This window comes from Brienomyrus brachyistius, unplaced genomic scaffold (genome assembly GCF_023856365.1).
Source record: "Brienomyrus brachyistius isolate T26 unplaced genomic scaffold, BBRACH_0.4 scaffold68, whole genome shotgun sequence".
NCBI lineage: Eukaryota > Metazoa > Chordata > Actinopteri > Osteoglossiformes > Mormyridae > Brienomyrus > Brienomyrus brachyistius.
The window spans coordinates 1213687-1235885 of record NW_026042343.1 but is presented as its reverse complement, the minus strand read 5'-3'; the positions used below and the strand labels follow the sequence as shown (position 1 = coordinate 1235885).

The following is a 22199-nucleotide window of genomic DNA, read 5'->3' as shown; positions in this document are numbered from 1 at the left end:
GCCCCAAGTTAGGGACCTGTAACAGCGTCCTGCTGGTTCCAAAACCATTCTAGCCTCAATAAAAGGAAAGACCTGTAAAAGATTTATGGGCACGACAGCAATGCAGTGCTTACAGAGAGGTGAACCCTGCGTGACGACACTGCTGCTCGCTCAGAGTCAGAGTCCGTGAATAAACACGCAGCACCTCACAATTCTGCCAAACAAAAAACCGAAATCAGAAATTTCAAGCAAGGGAGAAACTCCTATAAAAGCTTCCATAGTGGTGAAACATTCCTGCTAATTCAGATGATTGTATTCTTAATATTATGCACCATTTGCAAGCACATATGATTAAAATGCACAAAGAACCATTGCATAAGAGTATTCAAAAAAGGAATTTTCAGAAAGGCACCATCCTTGCCCTTACAATCGCCCAAGGCGAGTCCGACACCTGACAGCTCTGGACTGGCTCAGGTTACTGTGCACCTGCAGGGCAAGTAAGAGGAGGAGGTAAATTTGGTGGGTGGAACAAGTAGATAGGCGCAAACATGTTCTGGAAAGGCCACGCCCCCTTTAGAGCAGGAGATTTAAAGCGGTGCATCTGAGCTGATACCCACACAGAGGGACTCGTCTTCTCTTTGTGAGACAGCTGACTGGGCACTCCTCCTGCTCTCATCTCTCCAGTTTGCTACATCGCTCAAACTTTCTTTTTTTACTGCCACCCTTAGAAAGAAACAGCATCATAATGATCCAGACAGGCTTCAAGAGCGGAATGAGCGCAGTTGGAGGGTTCAGCTCAGGCGGAACGGTCCGGCAGAGCTTCTCCAGTTACTCTGCACATGCTGCGCCTGGGGGCTCCGCCCGTATGAGCACCAGTGTCAGGCGCTCTGCAGTCGGCGGCGGCGGCAGCGGTGGGGCATTCGGCGCAAGAAACAACTTCGGAGGCGGTAGCTTCGGAGGCGGTAGCTTCGGAGGCGGTATGGATGCCGGCTTCTATGGAGGCGGCTTTGGTAGCAGTGCTGCCATGGGTGGTGGTGCTGGTTTTGTAGGCACCCCCATCACAGCTGTCACTGTGAACCAAAGCCTCCTCGCCCCCCTCAACCTTGAGATCGACCCCAACATCCAAGTCGTCCGCACTCAGGAGAAGGAGCAGATCAAAACCCTCAACAACCGCTTTGCCTCTTTCATCGATAAGGTTTGTCCTTTTCTCTGCTTCTCTAAATATACTCTATCGACTGTATAAAAACTGTAGATTGAAAGACACTTGAATCACCAGAGTTTTGGTCCTTAGAGCAAGTAATTTTAAACCCCATCACTGATGTGGCTGTTGTTGTCCCTTCTTTGTACAGTTTGGAAGTTGTTGAGCACTTGAGTGACCATCAAATTGAAATAAATAAAATGAATGAATGAAATACTATGTTGTGCCATATGAAGGGTGTACATTTGGCTATAGATGGTAGGGATATATCCCTACCAATATTCTATAAGTACCGTGGTCCTGATCGTTGCTGAAACCAAACCTACATTCTTGTGCCATGCTGGCAGGGGACTTTCCTCTACTATCGGAATGTCCCTCTTCCCCCTTTACAACTTTGCAACACAGCTTGACATACACATCCCCACTTTTCATTAAGAAAGTTATCATTAAATATCACTCATCCCTCCATTCCTATTGGCCCTCACCACTGTTCTGTTGCACACCCCATGGAATGCTAATCCTCTCGCTCTCAAACAGGTACGCTTCCTGGAGCAGCAGAACAAGATGCTGGAGACCAAGTGGAGCCTGTTGCAAGAGCAGACAACCACCCGCTCCAATATCGATGGAATGTACGAGGCCTACATCGCCAACCTGCGCAGGCAGCTTGATGGCCTGGGCAACGAGAAGGTCAAACTGGAGAGCGAACTGAAAAACATGCAGGGACTGGTAGAGGACTTCAAGAGAAAGTGAGCTTTATTTTAACTGGTGTAAATGTCCACCATCACTGTACCTGGGTTGTAGGAGACCGTGTCTGTAATATTTCTGTATGTTCTTCTTTGCTTCCAGGTATGAAGATGAAGTCAACAAGCGTGCCACGGCTGAAAATGAATTTGTTTTGCTGAAGAAAGTGAGTGTGTAAAATGTCTGCAAAAACCATTGCTATAAACCCAAAAATAACATACCATGCTCACTAAAAAATGTCTTCTCTCCTGTTGAACAGGATGTTGATGCTGCCTACTTGGGTAAGGTGGAACTTGAGGCTAAGGTTGATGCTCTTCAGGATGAAATCAATTTCTTGAGGTCTATCTATGAAGCGGTGAGGCCCATCTACGATCTTCCAGATTGTGGCACAAATATTGAGGACAAACTTTGATTATGCTGGATGAATACCAAAATTCAAGGGTTTAAATAGTGATATGTTTCTTTTGACAAACATTTTTGTTCCCACCATCAGGAGCTTATGGAACTCCAGGGCCAGATCAAGGACACCTCAGTGGTTGTAGAGATGGACAACAGCCGTAATTTGGACATGGATGCCATCGTGGCTGAAGTGCGTGCCCAGTATGAGGAGATTGCCAACCGCAGCAGGGCTGAGGCAGAGACATGGTACAAGCAGAAGGTGGGTTTGATTAAGAACCAAAATTCTTTATATTCCTTTCATCTCTGGTAAGGTCTGATGAATGGCACTGCCGCAAAGGAATGGTTTTGAATTTTTGTGCTGAACATCCCTCTGCCCAATATATTACTAGTTTGAAGAGATGCAGACTTCAGCTGGGCAGTACGGTGAAGACCTGCGTAGCACCAAAACTGAGATCGCTGAGCTGAACCGTGCAATCAGCCGTCTGCAGAATGAGATTGAGGCTATTAAGTCACAGGTGAGGTGATGTTCTCACATTCTGGTTATTTGAGATCTTATACTGCCTGGGTTTACCAGGTTTTGCTTAGCAACAAGTAATATATTGAAGAATACATTGAGGTTTCATCTCCATTCCTAGCGCGCCTCACTAGAGGCTCAGATCGCCGAGGCAGAGGAACGTGGAGAGCTGGCAGTCAAGGATGCCAGACTGCGCCTTAAGGACCTGGAGGAGGCCCTGCAGAGAGCCAAGCAGGACATGGCACGTCAGGTTCGCGAGTACCAGGAGCTCATGAATGTCAAGCTGGCCCTGGACATTGAGATCGCCACCTACAGGAAGCTGCTGGAAGGAGAGGAGACCAGGTGAGTAAATACACTTAGAAACAAGAACCCTGAAAGAATTAGTGTGGGTTCCTTTTGCTCAAATACCCAGCACAGAAATGAATTACTATACAAAAAAAACTCCAACAAGAATTTTGGACACCTCAGACCTGGTTCGAGATGGATCTTTATGAAGATTTGTGATGCTATATGGCAAAAGCTGAGAGTCTCAAGGAAGCCATGAGGCTAATTTTTGACTGTGGTTATTAAGATCAAATAATGATTTGGAACCTTTCCACAGGATTTCAACTGGTGGTGGATCTGCAAGAATCCACGTGCAATCCTCTGGGGGCAGTGGTGAGTAGGACACATTCACACATTTTAGCCAGCTTCCCTCTCATTCCCCTGTCTGTAAAATGCAGCTTTGGTAAACCTTAGGTACTAGACCAGCAACTCCAAACAAGTTGAGTTCATAGAAATGTTGCAGCAAACTGTACAGAAAATAAAGATGAACGTTTCATAGGTTGAAGGATATCATTGTGATGATATTCCTTATGTGTTCTCCTCTGTGTTCTTATGGTCGATGACAACAGCAAGCTCAAGTGGGTTCAGCTCTGGTGGTGGATTTGGCTACGGCGGCGGCCTGTCCATGGGCTTTGGGGGCTCAGCAGGAGGAGGGGCCTCGTCCATCAGCAGATCTTCGGTGGTCACCACAAGCAGCGCCCGCAGAGCCTTCTAAGAAGAGCCTCTTCCATCTCCACCTCTTCTGATCACAACGGCTGCCTACAGATACTTAAATGGTCAAACCCAAGCTGCTGTTCTTTCTATGAGTACCTCTAGTTTTCCAGGTTCTCAAAATTTCCCACTCAGTTTCTGGAAGAAAACCCCCACTGCCCTGTAAGGTTTTCTTCACTTAAGACACATGGTGAGAGAATCAGCTGATGTGCACAGTAAGCAGCACCAGAGCTCTAAAATTGGCGGACTAACATTTTCAAAGATAACAGGAGAATAACAGCTGGAGAGAATCACAAACGCTGTTCTCCATGATGGTCCAAAATGCGTACTGCTCTGACTCAGCAGATCTCTCTCATCTCACACTCATTCTCTTGAATTGAGTTGAAGTCCAGCTACTGCAGGATGCCCAGATTTTAACTTCCAGTCTGTCAAACAAATATCCCACAGGCACATGGTGACAGTGAAAACAAGCAGATGTTGAAACAGACATACCAAACACAAAGGAGGTATTTCATTTCCCTCTGTTGCACATAGAATTGATATTGTGGTATCCTACCGCGTTTAAAGAAGAGCAGTCATATCATTCTCACCTTAGTTGATCTGTTAGGTGAATTCTCTGCTCTGCAATGAAAATAAACCTTGGATTTTCAGTCCTTTCCGGTCCTGGATAAGGCATTTCTCACAGAGGTCATGAGATCATTTTCTCAGTTTGGTTTTGTGTTGTTTCAGTGTAAAATCCTGTCGTGACCAGATTTATTGACTACAGCTGAAACCGTAACACCAAATATGTTAATAAATCTGAGATCTGGATTCATTGTATGTGGTTTCTTGTCTATTCTCCACATCCCTTTTCAGGATTCAGTTCACATTAGAAGTGACATGAAAATAGTTACAAATACTCGACTAATTTGATGTAGTGAATGGGATTCAGTGGGAGCTAGAGTTTTATTTAACGGGCGGCCAAAGGGTGAGTAAGGGTTTCTCAGGGGGGTCCATATAAATATGATAAATGAAGGAAAAAATATTTTTCTTGTACACACTCATAATAAACAATGAACAAATGAATAACAATGAATAAACACAACATTCACAAAATCAAACACCAATCATAAAGACCAAGCCTAATCTAATCCAGGACCAAACATGAACACAAACTGGATTAACCCCCGACTAAACCTAGACTAAACCATGACCAAACAAGAAGTAAAATAGCACCAGTGACCAAACAAGAGCAGTGTACATGTATATTTAAAGCTCAGAACACATACAGGACTAAAAACTAATTCTCAAAAAATAAACAAATAAAACTGCATCTAAATTGTAAACAGCAAGATTTATGAATACCACCAAAACTGACCTGCATTCATAATTAAATTCATGAATTTAGGCAGCTAATTAAACCCTCACATTATAGTATAATGTTGATTCAAAGCTTTAATATATACATATTAGTTTGTCCTGCTTACATACAGTAGAATACTATTGACTGGTTCTCCACACATACACTTACCATACAGATTTCAAACAAGGGCTAGCTTTGGTAAAATAATAAAACAACACTATGATTAAGCACTAATACATACATACGTGCAAAGACGCTGTCTAAAAGACGATCTATATCAGTTCGAGCAGGGCTCGTGGCTAATTTAGACGAGACGTGGAGCAGACAGTGCGCAACGCTTTCATGCTGCTATTTTTTATGCTAAGTGTGTGAGCACCTCTCATAAAGAAGGCAATATAGTGTAATATGTTATAAATATCTGCTTAACTCCCGTTGTTATCGATGCCGCGCGTGTGTTTTGGATCATGTAGGAACGCGTGCCACTGCCAGAGCTTTTAGCCAATGACATGTCAGTAAGCAGCAGGCACAGGGTACTGCTGCGTCGGGATGCCTTCAGGGACACTCGGAAATTACAGTTTTCCGCTCAGTTACCGCTACAGTTGCCCGATCTCCTCATTGGTATATTTTAATGTTTACCATTTCCAGCGGGGTGGCACTGGGGGTGGCAAGGGCTCTGCTGGGGGTGGCAATTGCCGCCCCTTTGGCTCAACCCCTGATGGGATCCACACAAACAGGAGTAGCGGGTGAAATAGGGCTAAAAAATCAAATTCCATTTTGAAAACACAGAAAATTGTGATTGTTGAATGATAGAAACAAATGACAAATTTCATGGTTTAATTGAACACGATCGTTCACATAATGTCATTCAGTAGTGCAATGTACCACCTACTGGTGCATGCAGGAATTTACAGAAAAACAAGCTTTGAATTACGAAATGTATTACTGCGAAATTTGGTTTTGCGGATTCAAGGGTTTGTCACATACAAGGTATGCAATCTGCCAATAATCTGCAGGGAAATGCAAGGTGGTGAACGTTGCCATAATAAAAATAATGAAAACAAGAATACATAAATAAAATTGTGAAATAAATAAATAAGGAACAATAACGTAATACTGAAAGGAAAAGGGAGAAACAACAGAGATAAAACCAGAGATGTGCAACATAGTTCCATTAAAGTGCATGATGTGTAAATTAGGCGAACCCTGACAATAACGTGAACTTTTCAAAAATAGCATTATTTACTAAATTAAGAATTACCTCCAAAGTTCAAATATCCACACAAAATGTAAGTGTCAGAGTTCGCCGGGTAAGCGGGCGAGCGCACGGGCTGACAAGCGGGCAGAAAGCAGGCAAGGAGGCAAAAGTCGGGGGAAAACGAGGATTTAATCAGGAAACCAGGGTACTGGAGACCAGAAAACATCAGACATTGACTAACACCAATGACGGACGAAAACCAAGCCAATACATGGACTGAAAGAAGACATTGCGAAATAACGAGGTATAGCTGGGTAAGATTGGGGAAGCACTCGTGGATAATCAGGGGGCGTGGCACACAAGAGGATCGGACGAGCCGGGCGTGACAGTAAGAATAATTAATACCACTTAATTTCATAGTAGCCTATATTTTATATTATTTTGGAATTCCCCTAAATACTTAATTCACTTTCGTGTAGTACATTTTAAGTAGGTAACACTCTATACCTGGTCTCTGAAATGTGATCGCCTATTAGCTATTACATGCCTTGTTTTGGTTCAGTCTAGCGCTGATCTCTCGGTAACCCTTTAACTAAGGGTGCTCTTTGTAAGGCTACATAACACTAACATAAGCCCTTTGTGACAGCTTACATATCTGTAGAATAAAAGCATTTATTGAGGTTCGTTCAAACTTTGTCATTAATTCTGACACTGCGGTGTCAAGTTGACATACCACCTGTGTGACATAAAAGGTTGTAAGACTGACTCCACACTTCAGTAATTGACAGTGACATAGAGTGACATTATTTGTCATGTAAAGCCAGCTGTAAAACAGAAGGTGAATAGTTATTAAAGGGGTGTTACTCAAACCCACAATGAACAGCAGCACAGCCTCCGACCTCCAGAGGCAGGTGGTTACTATCTTGTCTTTGTGTGTCTGTGGTTCTGTGTGTTTAGCACTTACATGTTCTTTCTGTGTCTGTGGTGGGTTTGTATCTCATCCCCGATTCTCTGTGTGCAGAGCTTACATGTTCTTCCTGTGTCAGTGGTGGATCTCCTCCAGGGTCTCTTGCTTCCTCCCACGGACGCGATTATAAACAATCGGCAATGATAAATAATTCAAGCTTGACTGTATTAGTCGCTGTGTTCCAGGCAACAACACAGAAGTTCTCCTGGACTGTCACCCATGTGATGCACCGACATGCATCAAAAGGAAGTCCTGTGTAGGGCTGCTGCAATGAGTTGACGTAGTCGATGACGCTGATGCTGAAAATGGGTCGACATCAGTATTTTAAAGCAACGCATCATTTTTTTAATTTTTACCTTTATGATTTCTAAAATCATATTCAATTCATTACAGCAAATGTTTTATCACTGTGGTTTTACACTGTGCATAGCGTACCACAGTGAGCTAACACTATGCATGAGCACCTGCACTGAAAACACAGAGGCACTATTCTGGATGATGGACCGCCAGAGTAGGTTTAATCATGTTTATTGAATTACCATTAGTATAGAGACCTTTTTAAAATCTTTTGTCCTTGTAGCTGCTAAATAGACTCATTAAGAAAGCGATAAATTTGTTTGCCTGCTACATTAGGATCTTCATTGAATAAGTGTTTGTGAAAATGTTTAGGCTAAAATCTGTGCTTATTCTCTGTTGATTGAGGGTGCCAGTGTGTGTTCGTGCATGTTGGACTTGTAGGGTCCAGGAGTTGTTATTGTAGACTAAAACTGAAATGAAAATGGACGCTCAGTTAAATAATTTGTAAACTGAAAAACACGTCGGACATTAAGTAAAGTATGTAATATAAAGTATCATGTAATATATTACATTACCTTTCTGTTTTCCACTATTATTCTACTTGTACCACATTGTCCTCAGCTATGAGATCAGTGGGTCTGTGTAATAGACGAGTCAATGTTCAAAGTGGCCAAAGACCCCTGGGAGAGGGTCCCATTAAAACATGATAAACTAATAGGCATAAAACTTTTTATTCTCTTAGCGGCTCCTCGTCATTTACTGGGGGTCCTGGATTCCCCCCCAGATCACCCATTCCATCCATCTATTCTCCATCACACATCCGGTTCCAGATCGCGGGGGCAGAAGTCTGAGCAGGAATACCCAGACCTCTGTTTCCACAGTCATCTCATCTTTAGGATCAGGCAAGAAATGTAATCTCTCCAGTGTGTACTGGGTCTGCCCCAGGGACTCCTCCGAACACGGCATGCCCAAAGCACCTCCCAGGAAGGCACCCAGAAGGCTTCTTAGCCAGATGCTCAAACTACTTTAGTTGGCTCCTTTCAATGCAGAGAATCAGCAGCTTTACACTGAGCCCCTCCTGAATGTCCGAGCACCACACCCTATCTCAAAGGCTGAGCTCAGACACCCTGAGAAGAAAGCTTCAAGCCAAAAGGTTGTGAGGTGAGGTTGGGAACATATATAGACCAGTAAATCAAAAGCCTCACCTTCTGATTCAGGTCTTTCTTCATCATAACATACCTGTACATCACCCACGTGACTGCTGACACTGCTCCAATCCACTTGTCAATCTCCTGCTCCATTCTTCCCTCACTTGCAAACAACACCACAAGGTACTTAACCTCCTCCACTTGAGGCAGTAACTCATCCCCAATCAGAGGAGGCAATCCACCATTTTCCAGGTGAGGACATTAGCCTTCTACTTAATGGTGCTGATCCTCATCCCAGCCACTTCAAATTTGACTGCAAACCATCCCAGTGCACACTGGACGTTACTGTTCGATGAAGCCAACAGGACCTGAGATTGCCGAACTGCACATAGATATTCCGACTTGCCAGACTTATGGGGACTTGACCAAACCCCACTGCTTGAATTGCAGCAGATAGTATCTCTGTACCTGAAGAAAAAAATGAAGAAGAACAGGAATAAATGCTTGTCAAGGTGGCCCCAGCTCTCTGGTCCTGTCACCAAGCTCTTTGATTAATCTCTCTTTACACATTCTGCATATGGATCAGGTTGGCTTATCTTCTGCACCTCATTGTGTAGCTTTTAACAAGTGCTTTTCTCATGCCAGCACTCTTGCTCTGGCGCTCCAGGTCTACAGTATCAGCCGGCGCTTTGTGTTTCCATATTTGCCTCATTATGGTCTCCTTGGTTTCCTCTCCCTATTGAGTTAATTGGTTAACTACCCTGTTTGTTGTGTTCCTACCTCATTTATGGTTTAGAGCTCCTCCTGTCATTACCCTCATGTCTTTCACTTGTGTTATTGCCTATTTAATCAGTGTCTTCGGTTGCACTCACTGCTGAGCATGTCTGTAGCACCTGCTTCCTCCTGGTACTGCCTGTTCAGCCATTCATTTTAGAGCTCTTGTTATCTGTTCTAGTTCCGTCCCAGCAGAGCCCAGCTCTTGCCTCTCAGCATCACCAAGTGATGTTGGCTGAGGAATCCAGGATAGCCAATACAATCTCCTGGTTGGCTGGGAGAGCACTGGGCTGGGCTACTGCTGTCTAAGGGCATGATGGGGAGCTGGTCTCCAGCTACGATCGAGTTCTCTTGCAGTTTAGGGCTGTTTTTGATCACCATGTCAGTGGTGGGGAGGCGATTAAATGGCTGCTGTGGTTGACCCAGGGCCAGGGTTTGGCCACTATGTCCAAGATTTCCTCACTCTAGCAGTGGGGAGCAGCTGGAGTGAATCAGCCCTGTGCACCATGTTCAGGAACAGGCTGAGCTCTGAGCTGATAACTGAGCTGGCCTGCTGTGTGGCTGCCATTACTATGTTTCATTACTGCGGTATGGCCACCCACCAGGTAACAGAATGTCCCGCCAACCTAGCCATTGCCGTTAATGAGGGCGCAGTCCCTACTGCCACCTGAGCACATGAGCACTCTTCCACCATTGTGGCAGTGCTGTCTGTTCCTGCAGATAGTGACTGAATTCACTCCCTCATACCCATGCAGGACTTGGGAGCTGCAGCCAACGTCCTCAGCCTAGAGGTCAACCAATAGCTCAAGCTGATGACCCATCCCATGGCGACGTCCCTCCTGGTCAAGGCTCTGGACAGTATTCCACTTAGCATCACCCAGACAACCTCCCCACCATTGGCTCGACTCCTAAACCCCACTGAACCCCTTTCTTCTCAGCTCCCAGCACCCCACAGTTCTTGGCCTCCCCTGGCTCACCACCCACAATTCATACATTGACTTTGAATTTGGTGATCAGTGATCATTGTTGACACACAACAGCACACAACAACGAAATGTGTCCTCAGCATTAACCAATATGTGACTTCGTGACATATCAGGGGGCAGCTAATTCAGCGCCTGGGGAGCAGTGCTTGGGGGCGGTACCTTGCTCAGGGCAACTCAACGGTACCTTGCTGGTAGGGGATTCAAACCAGCAGTATTTCAATTACAAGTGCGCTTCCCTAACCATTAAGCCACAGCTGATTGACTAGTCAGGCTGCATTACTGTCTCATGGTTCACATCTTGTGATGTCTCATAACCCCTCACATATACACTCCACTATAGCGGAGAGCCAAACATAGCTGCCCATACCAGAGATTCTTCAGATTCATGGCAACCTCCAGTCAGTGTTCCCCAAGGTCAAGGGCATGCAGCTTCTGTCATCCGAATTCTTTTTTGTGGCAAAGAACAACGGCAATCTTAGGCCGTGTATTGACTACCAGGGTCTCGATAATGTCACCGTTTGCTACCCTAACCTATTACATCTAATCCCAGCTGCCACTGAGCAGTTGTGCGATGTGCAGGTCTTCACAAAGTCAGACCTGTGGAGGACATACAACTTGGTGCACATTCAGGAGGGTAGTGAATAGAAGACCATGTTCAGCACGACCAGGGGCATTGTGAATACGTCAGGATGCCTTTTGGACTTGTCAACGTACTCTCCGACTTCCAGGCCAATGCACTTTTCCAGGTCAATGATATCCTTCAGGACATGATTAGTAGATCTGTGGCGGTGTACACTGATGTGCTTATGTATTCCAGGTCCCTTGTCGAGCACATCTGGCACGCACAGAGTGTTCTCTCCTGCCTGTTTTATGACAAGGCTGAAAAATGCTCCTTCCATCAACCCTCATTGTCATTCTTAGGATACACCATCAAACCAAAGGGTGTGCGGATGGAGGAGTCAAAGATGGCAGCTGTTAGATCCTGGCATGGTCGATAAAGGACCTCCAACACATCTCTGGATTTTTGCTGCAGATTCATCAGAGAGTTTAAGCTCTGTCATGGCCCCTCACCTCCAGGTCATACCAACCCAGGTTAAAAAATGTCAAGATGCTATTTTCCATCAGTTTGAGCTAACTATGACCCTGAACCAATTCTCCCCTCATTAGTAGTTTTAACCCCGGTTTACAATGAGATTGGGGTCCTCTCAGGAGGCTCCTCCTCCTACACAGTCAGCATGACTGAGTAAAATACCCCTAGCAGGCTGAATGTGCTCACAGCTCCCTGGTCTACTCCAGTATTGGGTTAAACCCTTTTAACTGGACAAATGCAAAATGCGTTGCATCCATTAAGACTCGTAACTTTGGATGGGTACGCACAGACATGAATCTCATGTCTTTGGAATCAAGAGAACTTATCCAATCCAGTTATCCAATTTGCAAATGCACTAAATTATCTCAGAGTAATTCTGTGCACAATGAGGCATATATTTTGAACATTGAATACTACTAACTATCTTCAAAACAGCAAATACAAACAAAAGAAATGTATGTCACTCCTAAAAGTATTTGTTTTGAGATTATATTAGGATTTGGTGTGCATTTTTGTTTGTTTTTGTGTGTTTGTTTCCATATGTCTTTACTTCAGTGGATCATAAACTAAACAATGCTTTTCTATTTCAAATTCATTCCAATGTTATGAAGTAGTAAGTAAACAATATATAAAAGTATGCATTCCAATCTATCAGACGACTTCAATAAGTTATCAAATTGATTCACAAAGATATTTATCTCTGCCTGGCACTAAGCATATATACCTTCACAATACTAAAGCCATAAAAAGGTCCTCAGTGAAACCCCTGCATTCCCACATTATAGAGATTCTAATATCAACATTTATTGATTATATTTGTAGTGCCTGCAAATTTTCACATTAGATGAGACTAAAAACTGAGAAATTTCAATAGGCGCAAGTAGGTTTTCCTCATAAAATGGACTTCAAGACTGTTTCAGCATGTACACATCAAATTATGACATATCTGTGTATCCCTGAATGTCCTAAAAACAAAAACATAAAGCGAATGTGGCCACCTCATGTACATACAATGTAGTAAACCTAAAATCAAAGGGATAGAAAAACGCTCAAAAATGATAAAGGTTCAAAGGGTTAACCCCCCTTCCAGTGTATGTTGGGAAAACAGTACAACTCAGGGCCCAGTCGCTGATGCCTGATTCCACCGGTCGGGGGAGGTACAAGTTGCACCAAGAGCCAGGCCAGTTAATGGAGGTGTGACATGCTAGTGTTTATCTCAAATTACAACTTCCCAGACAGAAGTTTGTGGGCGCATTTCATGCTGTCCATCATACCAACTTGTGAGTTAAGAGCTGCACACAGTATAAAATCTCACTAATCGTCTATGTCTCCCTCCTCAAGCCTGTAGTCACGGTTTTGCTCCAGTGCTGTGGGTTTCCAGTGTACTTCCCAGTGCTCTGCATTTACCTTCTGTGTTTTCTCCTTGCTTGTGTCCCACCAGCAGTGGGGTTTTGCAGTTTTAAACTCCATTTTCAATTGTCTGTAAGATATTCACAAGAGCAACAAGAAACACATGTGCAGCTCTATTCTCTATTCTGTTGACACTTTATTCTTACAAACTTTAAAAAAAAAAAAGATATCAAAGTTTTGAGTCAGCGTAATTTTGGTTGTATTAAGCTGGATTTTCGGCAACAAGAATATCAAGTGCACTTCCAGTTACCAGGTTCATATGTACCGCTTTCTATACTGGATCTCACTGGAACCACCTCTCCATAATCTTTCTCTCCCACTGACACTTCATGCTTTATGACATTTAAAAAAAAAGATTTCAAAGTAATTTTTCAGACATTCTCATGACAAACATGTCTTGGAATTGTCAGTTTCGCAAGCACAGACTAAGTTGCACTGAAAAGAATTCTTCACAGGCCATAGTAATTGCTGTGAAAAAATCTGATACTTCGGAGCTCCACCCTGTGTTTGTTCTGCTGAGGGACTGCACCGGCCATAAAAAAAGAAGAGCTGTCAGAGGTCTCCAGGCACAACGGCAATGTGATGCTGACAAACAGGTGTGGCTGGGTCCAGATGCCATGGCGCAAGAGTAAAGCCCGCAGGATGGAGAGGCTCCACCTTCAAGGAATGCCTCAAGATCCATCTGTCCCATGAGTTTCACTACTAGACTGATGCCTCTTACCCTGAATGTTCGTATGTTGAACCTCTGGTCCTTGAATAGTGTTATTGTGCTGCTCCTGCTTTAATACCACTTACAGTTGTACCCAGCCATTCAATGACAGCTCGGCCCACCTGCGCTTATGCATAGTTCACTCCTCGACAGCATGTACCTTTGCAGCATGCCATTTGCACATCGCTTTGGTCAAAAGCACCTACTAAATGTGCAAAATGTAAATGTTAACCTAAAAAGCTGCCTTAGTGATGTCCATTTCTGGTCGTTGAGATCATTGCATAGTTAGCATTATGTACAAATTGTAAGCACTTGTATTTAAAATGCACGTAGTATTTTTTCATGAGAAAATGAGTAAAAAGACAGGAATTTTCAGAAAAGCATGATCCTTGCCCCTACACCTTAGCCCCAGGCAAGGCCACCAACTGACAGCCCCAGATTTGATTGGTTTACTTTGCACCTGCAGGAGGTAAATTTGGTGGGTGGGCCCGGTACATAGAAGCAATCACATTCTGGAAAGGCCACGCCCCCTTTAGAGCAGCAGATTTAAAGCAGCAAATCTGAGCCGATAACCACACAGAGGGACTCGTCTTCTCTTTCTGAGCCAGCTGACTGGGCACTCCTCCTGCTCTCATCTCTCCAGTTTGCTACATCGCTTAGAATATATCAAGGCCACAATGATCAAGACAGGCTTCAGCAGCGGACTGAGCACAAATGGAGGGTTCAGCTCAGGCGGAATGGTCCGGAGAAACTTCTCCAGCTACTCTGCACAGGCTGCGCCTGGGGGCTCCGCCCGTATGAGCACCAGTGTCAGGCGCTCTGCAGTCGGCGGCGGCGGCAGCGGCGGGGCATTCGGCGCAAGAAACAACTTTGGAGGCAGTAGCTTCGGAGGCAGTAGCTTTGGAGGCAGTAACTTCGGAGGCGGTATGGATGCCGGCTTCTATGGAGGCAGCTTTGGTAGCAGTGCTGCCATGGGTGGTGGTGCTGGTTTTGTAGGCGCCCCCATCACAGCCGTCACTGTGAACCAAAGCCTCCTCGCCCCCCTCAACCTTGAGATCGACCCCAACATCCAAGTCGTCCGCACTCAGGAGAAGGAGCAGATCAAAACCCTCAACAACCGCTTTGCCTCTTTCATCGATAAGGTTTGTGCTTTTCTGCATTTCTCACAAGATGCTGGATTCCAGCATCTAGTAAATATACTCTAATGACTGTAGATATAATGGTACTTGCATTTTTTTGACAACTAAAAACATACGTAGATTTCAGACTTGTTTAGACTAAGTCTGTCAAATCCTCTGACTAATGTGTTGCTAAGAGTGGGGTCCCAAGTTATGTACTTGTTGCCCCCAAAGGTGCAGTAACCTCCACCATCCCTCTGACCAATCATACTTTTAGAGCCATACTCTACCATTGGGCGAATAACTACTTCTGAGCAAAAAAGTTATATTGCGTGATATCACACCGCATATCTGTTCTAACACGACTGAAATATTACTCAAGTCCAATACAACACGGAATCATATTTGTATTTGCACAATTTTTGGTTGAAAAGGAAAGCACTACACAAACTACAATGGGGCGTGGTCTTAACAAGAAACACTACTTGCAGGCAAAACAGCCATTCAAGTGAACGATACTGATGCGTGATTCGTGAACGAATCATTCTTTTTACGCGGCTCTATTCAGTGAATCGTTCGGACTGGCTTTTCAAATCGAATCTGAAAGAATCAAACTTTTTGTACATCCACGGATTGCACTGGTCAAAGTCTCAGATTCTAAAAAACTGAAAAATATTTCACTTATCATAAAAAACACACAACAACCTTTTTAAATTCACTGACATTTGCTTTTCGTCGACTGTCTGTAGCCACATCGCCTCCAGTGTCCCCACATACCATAATCCGTTGTATTTCTGTTGTGCGCATGCTCGGACGCAAGCAGGCCGTGGCTCATTCCTCACTCTCGGCACGTTTAGTTGAAACGGGTACTAGGCAATTCATCAAGGCTCAGAGTCAGGAGATGTTTAGGATATAATTTAATAATGAATTATTATTATTCCTTTAAATGCATATAATTATTAGTCACTGATATCACTGTTTTTATTATTCAATTAATTTTGTTTAGCCTAAGTGACTAAGTTTTGGAGTCACATTCCCCTAACCCTAGCCCTATTGGACTTGTATTTTAGCACGCGATTTTAGTGAGCGCGAGGTTTTTCAATAATGCATTAACTGTATAAGACTGAATGCCTAAAGTGCGTAACACTCTAATTAACGTATCAATCAAGAGAAGTGGGTTATACACGCAATACGTTTGGCAACAAGGATAACCTAGAAGATTTACTTTTTAATTTACCATGTGAACCTAACTGAAACCCACAGAAATCCGTTTGTTTTGGAAATGAAAGCATGGTGGGCTACGCTACCGCGCCGTCATTCTCATGAACGCGAGAAGTTATGGAGAAGATGCAGTGTTTAGGTTTTTTTTTTTTTTTTTTTGCAGCGCAGACATTAACATAACATTTTTTCGGTTTATAAAAATGTTGTCTTCTGTTGCTCTGATTTAATGATTTCTAAACCATCATCTCCAAATAAGTAGCGAAAACTCTCACTTTTGCAGTTATAAGATCAAGTTTTAAAAAATCGATTGAATGTTGAGGTACCTTTTAATTTTATTGCAGCCAATCCGCAAAAACAGTCAGTTTGTGTAACAATATGTATATTTTTGCTCTACAATAATACTTTTACAATACTTTTTTAATGGACCAGTCTTTTAAACTAACTATTGTTGACAAGACAGATATCACTTAAATCTAATGTAATGGAAATATATTTTAATATACTAATATATTTTTATATACTATTGTTGCGATATGATTATTGTATAATTATCTAATTTTTCTGATGCGTTTTGGATTGCAGCATTAATTTATTAGATGTATATTAAATGTAAAAGGTTTTTTGTTACAGTAGGCTTTCAAATAAATGCGATTAGAGGCGCTTGACATTATACAGCCCTCCAGAGCGCGTAGGGAAATAAAGTAGTGATTTAGGATGGAAAATGACCCTTAATCGTTACCCACGCCTCTTTAATAGAATCAGTACAGTAACATGCATTTTGTACAGTCATTGCATTTTATTTTATACTTGTATACAGCTGTTTAAAAGATGTGATTTTACAGTGTCACACAACTATGCATCTGTATTTCACAGAGGTGTCTATCACAGCTCATTGTAGAAGGTGGATTTATTTATTCAGGAAAATTGAGGTGAATTACATATAAATGAAATACTATGTTGTGCCATATCACCAAGAGACCCTTTACTGCCAGTGCAATGTTCCTCATCTTAGGTTATTTAATTATGAAATGGGACAGACTTGCTTAGGGTGGTTTGCCATTTTTAAAATTTAACATAGCTTAATATATAAATCGCCACAGGTACGCTTCCTGGAGCAGCAGAACAAGATGCTGGAGACCAAGTGGAGCATGATGCAGGAGCAGACCACCACCGAGTCCAACATTGACGCTATGTATCAGGCCTACATCGCCAACCTGCGCAGGCAGCTTGATGGCCTGGGCAACGAGAAGATCAAGGTGGAGAGTGAGCTGAAAAACATGCAGGGAATCGTAGAGGACTTCAAGAGAAAGTGAGCTTTGATTTAACTGGTGTAAATGTCCACCATCACTGTACCTGGGCTGTAGGAGACTGTCTCTCTTATATTTCTGTATGTTCTTCTTTGCTTCCAGGTATGAAGATGAAGTCAACAAGCGTGCCATGGCTGAAAATGAATTTGTCTTGCTGAAGAAAGTGAGTGTGTAAAATCTCTGCAAAAACCATTGCTATAAACCCAAAAATAACATACCATGCTTACTAAAAAATGTCTTCTCTCCTGTTGGACAGGATGTTGATGCTACCTACTTGGGCAAGGTGGAACTTGAAGCTAAGGTTGATGCTCTTCAGGATGAAATCAATTTCTTGAGGTCTATCTATGAAGCGGTGAGGCCCATCTACGATCTTCCAGATTGTGGTACAAATATTTAGGACAAACTTTGGTTCTGCTAGACGAATACCAATGTTAATAAGAAGGGTTTATATAGTGATATGTTTCTTTTGAACAAACATTTTTGTTCCTACCATCAGGAGTTGATGGAGCTCCAGAGCCAGGTCAAGGACACCTCAGTGGTTGTAGAGATGGACAACAGCCGTAATTTGGACATGGATGCCATCGTGGCTGAAGTGCGTGCCCAGTATGAGGAGATTGCCAACCGCAGCAGGGCTGAGGCAGAGACATGGTACAAGCAGAAGGTGGGTTTGATTAAGAACCAAAATTCTTTATATTCCTTTCATCTCTGGTAAGGTCTGATGAATGACACTGCCACAAAGGAATGGTTTTGAATTTTTATTCTGAACATCCCTCTGCCCAATATATTACTAGTTTGAAGAGATGCAGACTTCAGCTGGGCAGTACGGTGAAGACCTGCGTAGCACCAAAACTGAGATCGCAGAACTGAACCGTGCAATCAGCCGTCTGCAGAATGAGATTGAGGCTGTCAAGTCACAGGTGAGGTGATGTTCTCACATTCTGGTTATTTGAGATCTTGTACTGCCTGGGTTTACCAGGTTTTGCTTAGCGACAAGTAATATATTGAAGAATACATTGAGGTTTCATCTCCATTCCTAGCGCGCCTCACTGGAGGCTCAGATCGCCGAGGCAGAGGAACGTGGAGAGCTGGCAGTCAAGGATGCCAAACTGCGCCTTAAGGACCTGGAGGAGGCCCTGCAGAGAGCCAAGCAGGACATGGCACGTCAGGTTCGCGAGTACCAGGAGCTCATGAATGTCAAGCTGGCCCTGGACATTGAGATTGCCACCTACAGGAAGCTGCTGGAAGGAGAGGAGACCAGGTGAGTAAATACACTTAGAAACAAGAACCCTGAAAGAATTAGTGTGGGTTACTATACTCATTTAACTCTGTCCACCACTCCGGAGTCTGATAAGACTGGGAGAGTATTTTGTGGATTTTGTTAGCTTTAACCACCATGTAAAGTCTCATAGCATCAGAAACACCAACAAGAATTTTGGGCACCTCAGTCCTGGGTGGAGATGGCTCTTCTTCATGAAGATTTGTGATGCTGTGTGTCAAAAGCTGAGAGTCTCAAGGAAGCCATGAGGACAATTTCCAACTGTGGTCACTCAGATCAAATGATGATTTGGAACCTTTCCACAGGATGTCATCTGGTGGTGGAGCTGCAACAATCCACGTGCAATCCTCTGGGGGCAGTGGTGAGTAGGACACATTCAAACATTTTAGCCAGCTTCCCTCTCATTCCCCTGTCTGTAAAATGCAGCTCTGGTACATTTTAGGTACTAGACCAGCAACTCCAAACAAGTTGAGTTCATAGAAATGCTGCAGCAAGCTGTACTGAAAATAAAGATGAACGTTTCATAGGTTGAAGGATATCATTGTGATGATATTCCTTATGTGTTCTCCTCTGTGTTCTTATGGTCGATGACAACAGCAAGCTCAAGTGGGTTCAGCTCTGGTGGTGGATTTGGCTACGGCGGCGGCCTGTCCATGGGCTTTGGGGGCTCAGCAGGAGGAGGGGCCTCGTCCATCAGCAGATCTTCGGTGGTCACCACAAGCAGCGCCCGCAGAGCCTTCTAAGAAGAGCCTCTTCCATCTCCACCTCTTCTGATCACAACGATACTTACAGATACTTAAATGGTCAAACCCAAGCTGCTGTTCTTTCTATGAGTACCTCTAGTTTTCCAGGTTCTCAAAATTTCCCACTCAGTTTCTGGAAGAAAACCCCCACTGCCCTGTAAGGTTTTCTTCACTTAAGACACATGGTGAGAGAATCAGCTGATGTGCACAGTAAGCAGCACCAGAGCTCCAAAATTGGCGGACTAACATTTTCAAAGATAACAGGAGAATAACAGCTGGAGAGAATCACAAACGCTGTTCTCCATGATGGTCCAAAATGCGTACTGCTCTGACTCAGCAGATCTCTCTCATCTCACACTCATTCTCTTGAATTGAGTTGAAGTCCAGCTACTGCAGGATGCCCAGATTTTAACTTCCAGTCTGTCAAACAAATATCCCACAGGCACATGGTGACAGTGAAAACAAGCAGATGTTGAAACAGACATACCAAACACAAAGGAGGTATTTCATTTCCCTCTGTTGCACATAGAATAGAATTGATATTGTGGTATCCTACCGCGTTTAAAGAAGAGCAGTCATATCATTCTCACCTTAGTTGATCTGTTAGGTGAATTCTCTGCTCTGCAATGAAAATAAACCTTGGATTTTCAGTCCTTTCCGGTCCTGGATAAGGCATTTCTCACAGAGGTCATGAGATCATTTTCTCAGTTTGGTTTTGTGTTGTTTCAGTGTAAAACCCTGTCGTGACCAGATTTATTGACTACAACTGAAATCGTAACACCAAATATGTTAATAAATCTGAGATCTGGATTCATTGTATGTGGTTTCTTGTCTGTTCTCCACATCCCTTGTCAGCATTCAGTTCACATTAGATGGTAGCTGTGACATGGGAATAGTTACGGACACTTGGTTAATTCGGTGTAGTGACTGGGTCCTACACAAAGGGACGCAGTGGGTGAGATGGGGCTAAAAAATCACATGACATTTTGATGACAGAGAAATTCGTGATTCAGGTGGCAAAAGCAGAGTGAGGAGAGAATGAAATCTATCATTTGTGTCAGTCACGTAATGTTATGCAGCAGTGCAATGCCACCACCTGCTGGATGAGGTGCGGTATTTACTGAAGGACAAACTTCAACTTACAGGAGTTATGACTATGAAATGAGGCCAACTGACAATATCGTGAACTTCTCTGGAATACCCTCACTGAGTAAATCATTAAAAAATTCCTCTAAATATCTGCAGAGTTCACATATTCACCCAACCTGTGAAGACAATCATGTAACATTATTCAGTTTCATAGGACCATATTCTTTACATCATTATATTCTTAAACCTATCAAACTTCAAAGCAGGCCGAAATCCATGCCAGAACTGCAAGGGTTTAAAAACCGTTTTTGTCTGAGTGCTGTCAGGCTGTTGACCTCTGACTCTTCTTTATTAACTCTGTGCCACATGACATAAGACCTCACTGCTAGTTAACTATTGCATCTCTCAGTACTTGTGCACGTTAAAATTACAGTTTTGCACACACACAACACCAACTGTCTATTGGTGTTGTCAGAGGTTTCTCGGTACTATTTTACTACTTCCTGCTTGGTAGCCATGGTGCGCACTATGTACATCTAACTTTGTTTTGTGCATTTTATTGATTCCCATTTAGTTGTTGTTTTATTACTCACGGTTGAACCTTATACCCCCATCTATACCAGGCTTCCAGAGAAACTACAGTTTCATTCCCATTAGCTTGTGTTTTGCAGAATGACTGACAATCTATCTATATGCTTTGCTTACTGTCATTGCTTTAAACGCTTAATTCACTCTCTATTTCCTATTTGGAAAATGTAGCCAGTGGTGACCCACGGCAAAGGAAACTTAGGACAAAGGTAGCCAGCTAACTGATACTTATTCATGTTAACCAGAATCAGAATCGTGTTTATTGGCCAAGTACGTGAACGAACACATGTAAGGAATTTGATTCCGGTCAATGGTGTCTCTCAAGCACAACAGTATAAAGTCACAATGAAGAATATACTGAGCAATATAATATACGGTAATGTATAATCTACAATATGAATATGAAATATGGATATACATTTACAAATATAAAGGTAAATGTAAAACAAATGTATATACGTGTTATTTGTACATATAATATGTTTATACTGTTTATGAATATAAATATAAACACACCAGTTTCAACACTGCAACGCTCTACATTGCAGTAGGTAAAGTTCACTGGCAAGAGAAATCACTGGCATGCACATGTAACTTCTTCAGACCTCAAGACACAGTATCGTACCGCACAAATAGTCACACAGCAATGTATAACATAAAATGGCAAAATGGCAATAGAATGACAGCAAAATGACAACGAACTTATCACAGATTTCATGGACTATATTTTTTGCAGGTTTTCTCAACTGCTTTGTCACATCTCATGCAACATACTTGCAATTTTTCTTTAATCGCTTTGCCACATTTCGTTAAACATGCTTAACATTATCAGGACTATAGGGGCGTTTCTGAAAACAGTTCATACATACAGCACAACACTATGGTTTAGCTGTAAAAGCCTGTAACTTACCAAAACCAATTAACTCATGTCTCAAAAGCAAATGCTGTAATTCCACCAATGAACCGGGGCCACCACAATGAACAGTACAATAAGCATCGTTTTAACCATGAGCGTCAAAACGGCTCGATATATTGTCAGTATGTCAATATAATTCTGAATGATAGCAGTTCCC

General features: G+C 43.0%; 1 protein-coding gene across 4 annotated transcripts; it reads left to right on the top strand.

Annotated features, from left to right (window-relative positions):
* The first annotated feature begins 576 nt into the window (after positions 1-576).
* Positions 577-20259, top strand: LOC125725477 (keratin, type II cytoskeletal 8-like). Of its 4 annotated transcripts, none has more exons than XM_049002411.1 (9): positions 577-1174; positions 17224-17432; positions 17533-17593; positions 17687-17782; positions 17927-18091; positions 18222-18347; positions 18468-18688; positions 19012-19067; positions 19304-20259. In XM_049002411.1, exons 1-9 carry the CDS (start codon positions 725-727, stop codon positions 19447-19449), a joined length of 1530 nt encoding a protein of 509 aa, XP_048858368.1. In that variant the 5' UTR covers positions 577-724; the 3' UTR covers positions 19450-20259. The 4 variants fall into 4 exon arrangements, with proteins under 4 accessions (XP_048858368.1, XP_048858367.1, XP_048858366.1 ...); XM_049002410.1 differs by lacking the exons at positions 17224-17432; positions 17533-17593; positions 17687-17782; ... (2 more) ...; positions 18468-18688; positions 19012-19067 and adding exons at positions 1715-1923; positions 2024-2084; positions 2178-2273; ... (2 more) ...; positions 2953-3173; positions 3433-3488 and having other exon boundaries at positions 579-1174; XM_049002409.1 differs by lacking the exons at positions 17224-17432; positions 17533-17593; positions 17687-17782; ... (3 more) ...; positions 19012-19067; positions 19304-20259 and adding exons at positions 1715-1923; positions 2024-2084; positions 2178-2273; ... (3 more) ...; positions 3433-3488; positions 3725-4676 and having other exon boundaries at positions 579-1174.
* Positions 20260-22199: the final 1940 nt, after the last annotated feature.

Coding starts and splice junctions, on each gene's coding strand:
- LOC125725477 (XM_049002408.1), top strand. CDS start 14,462: ATGATCAAGACAGGCTTCAGCAGCGGACTGAGCACAAATGGAGGGTTC. Junction 18,092..18,221: donor AGACATGGTACAAGCAGAAG/GTGGGTTTGATT, acceptor ATATATTACTAG/TTTGAAGAGATGCAGACTTC. Junction 19,068..19,303: donor GCAATCCTCTGGGGGCAGTG/GTGAGTAGGACA, acceptor CGATGACAACAG/CAAGCTCAAGTGGGTTCAGC.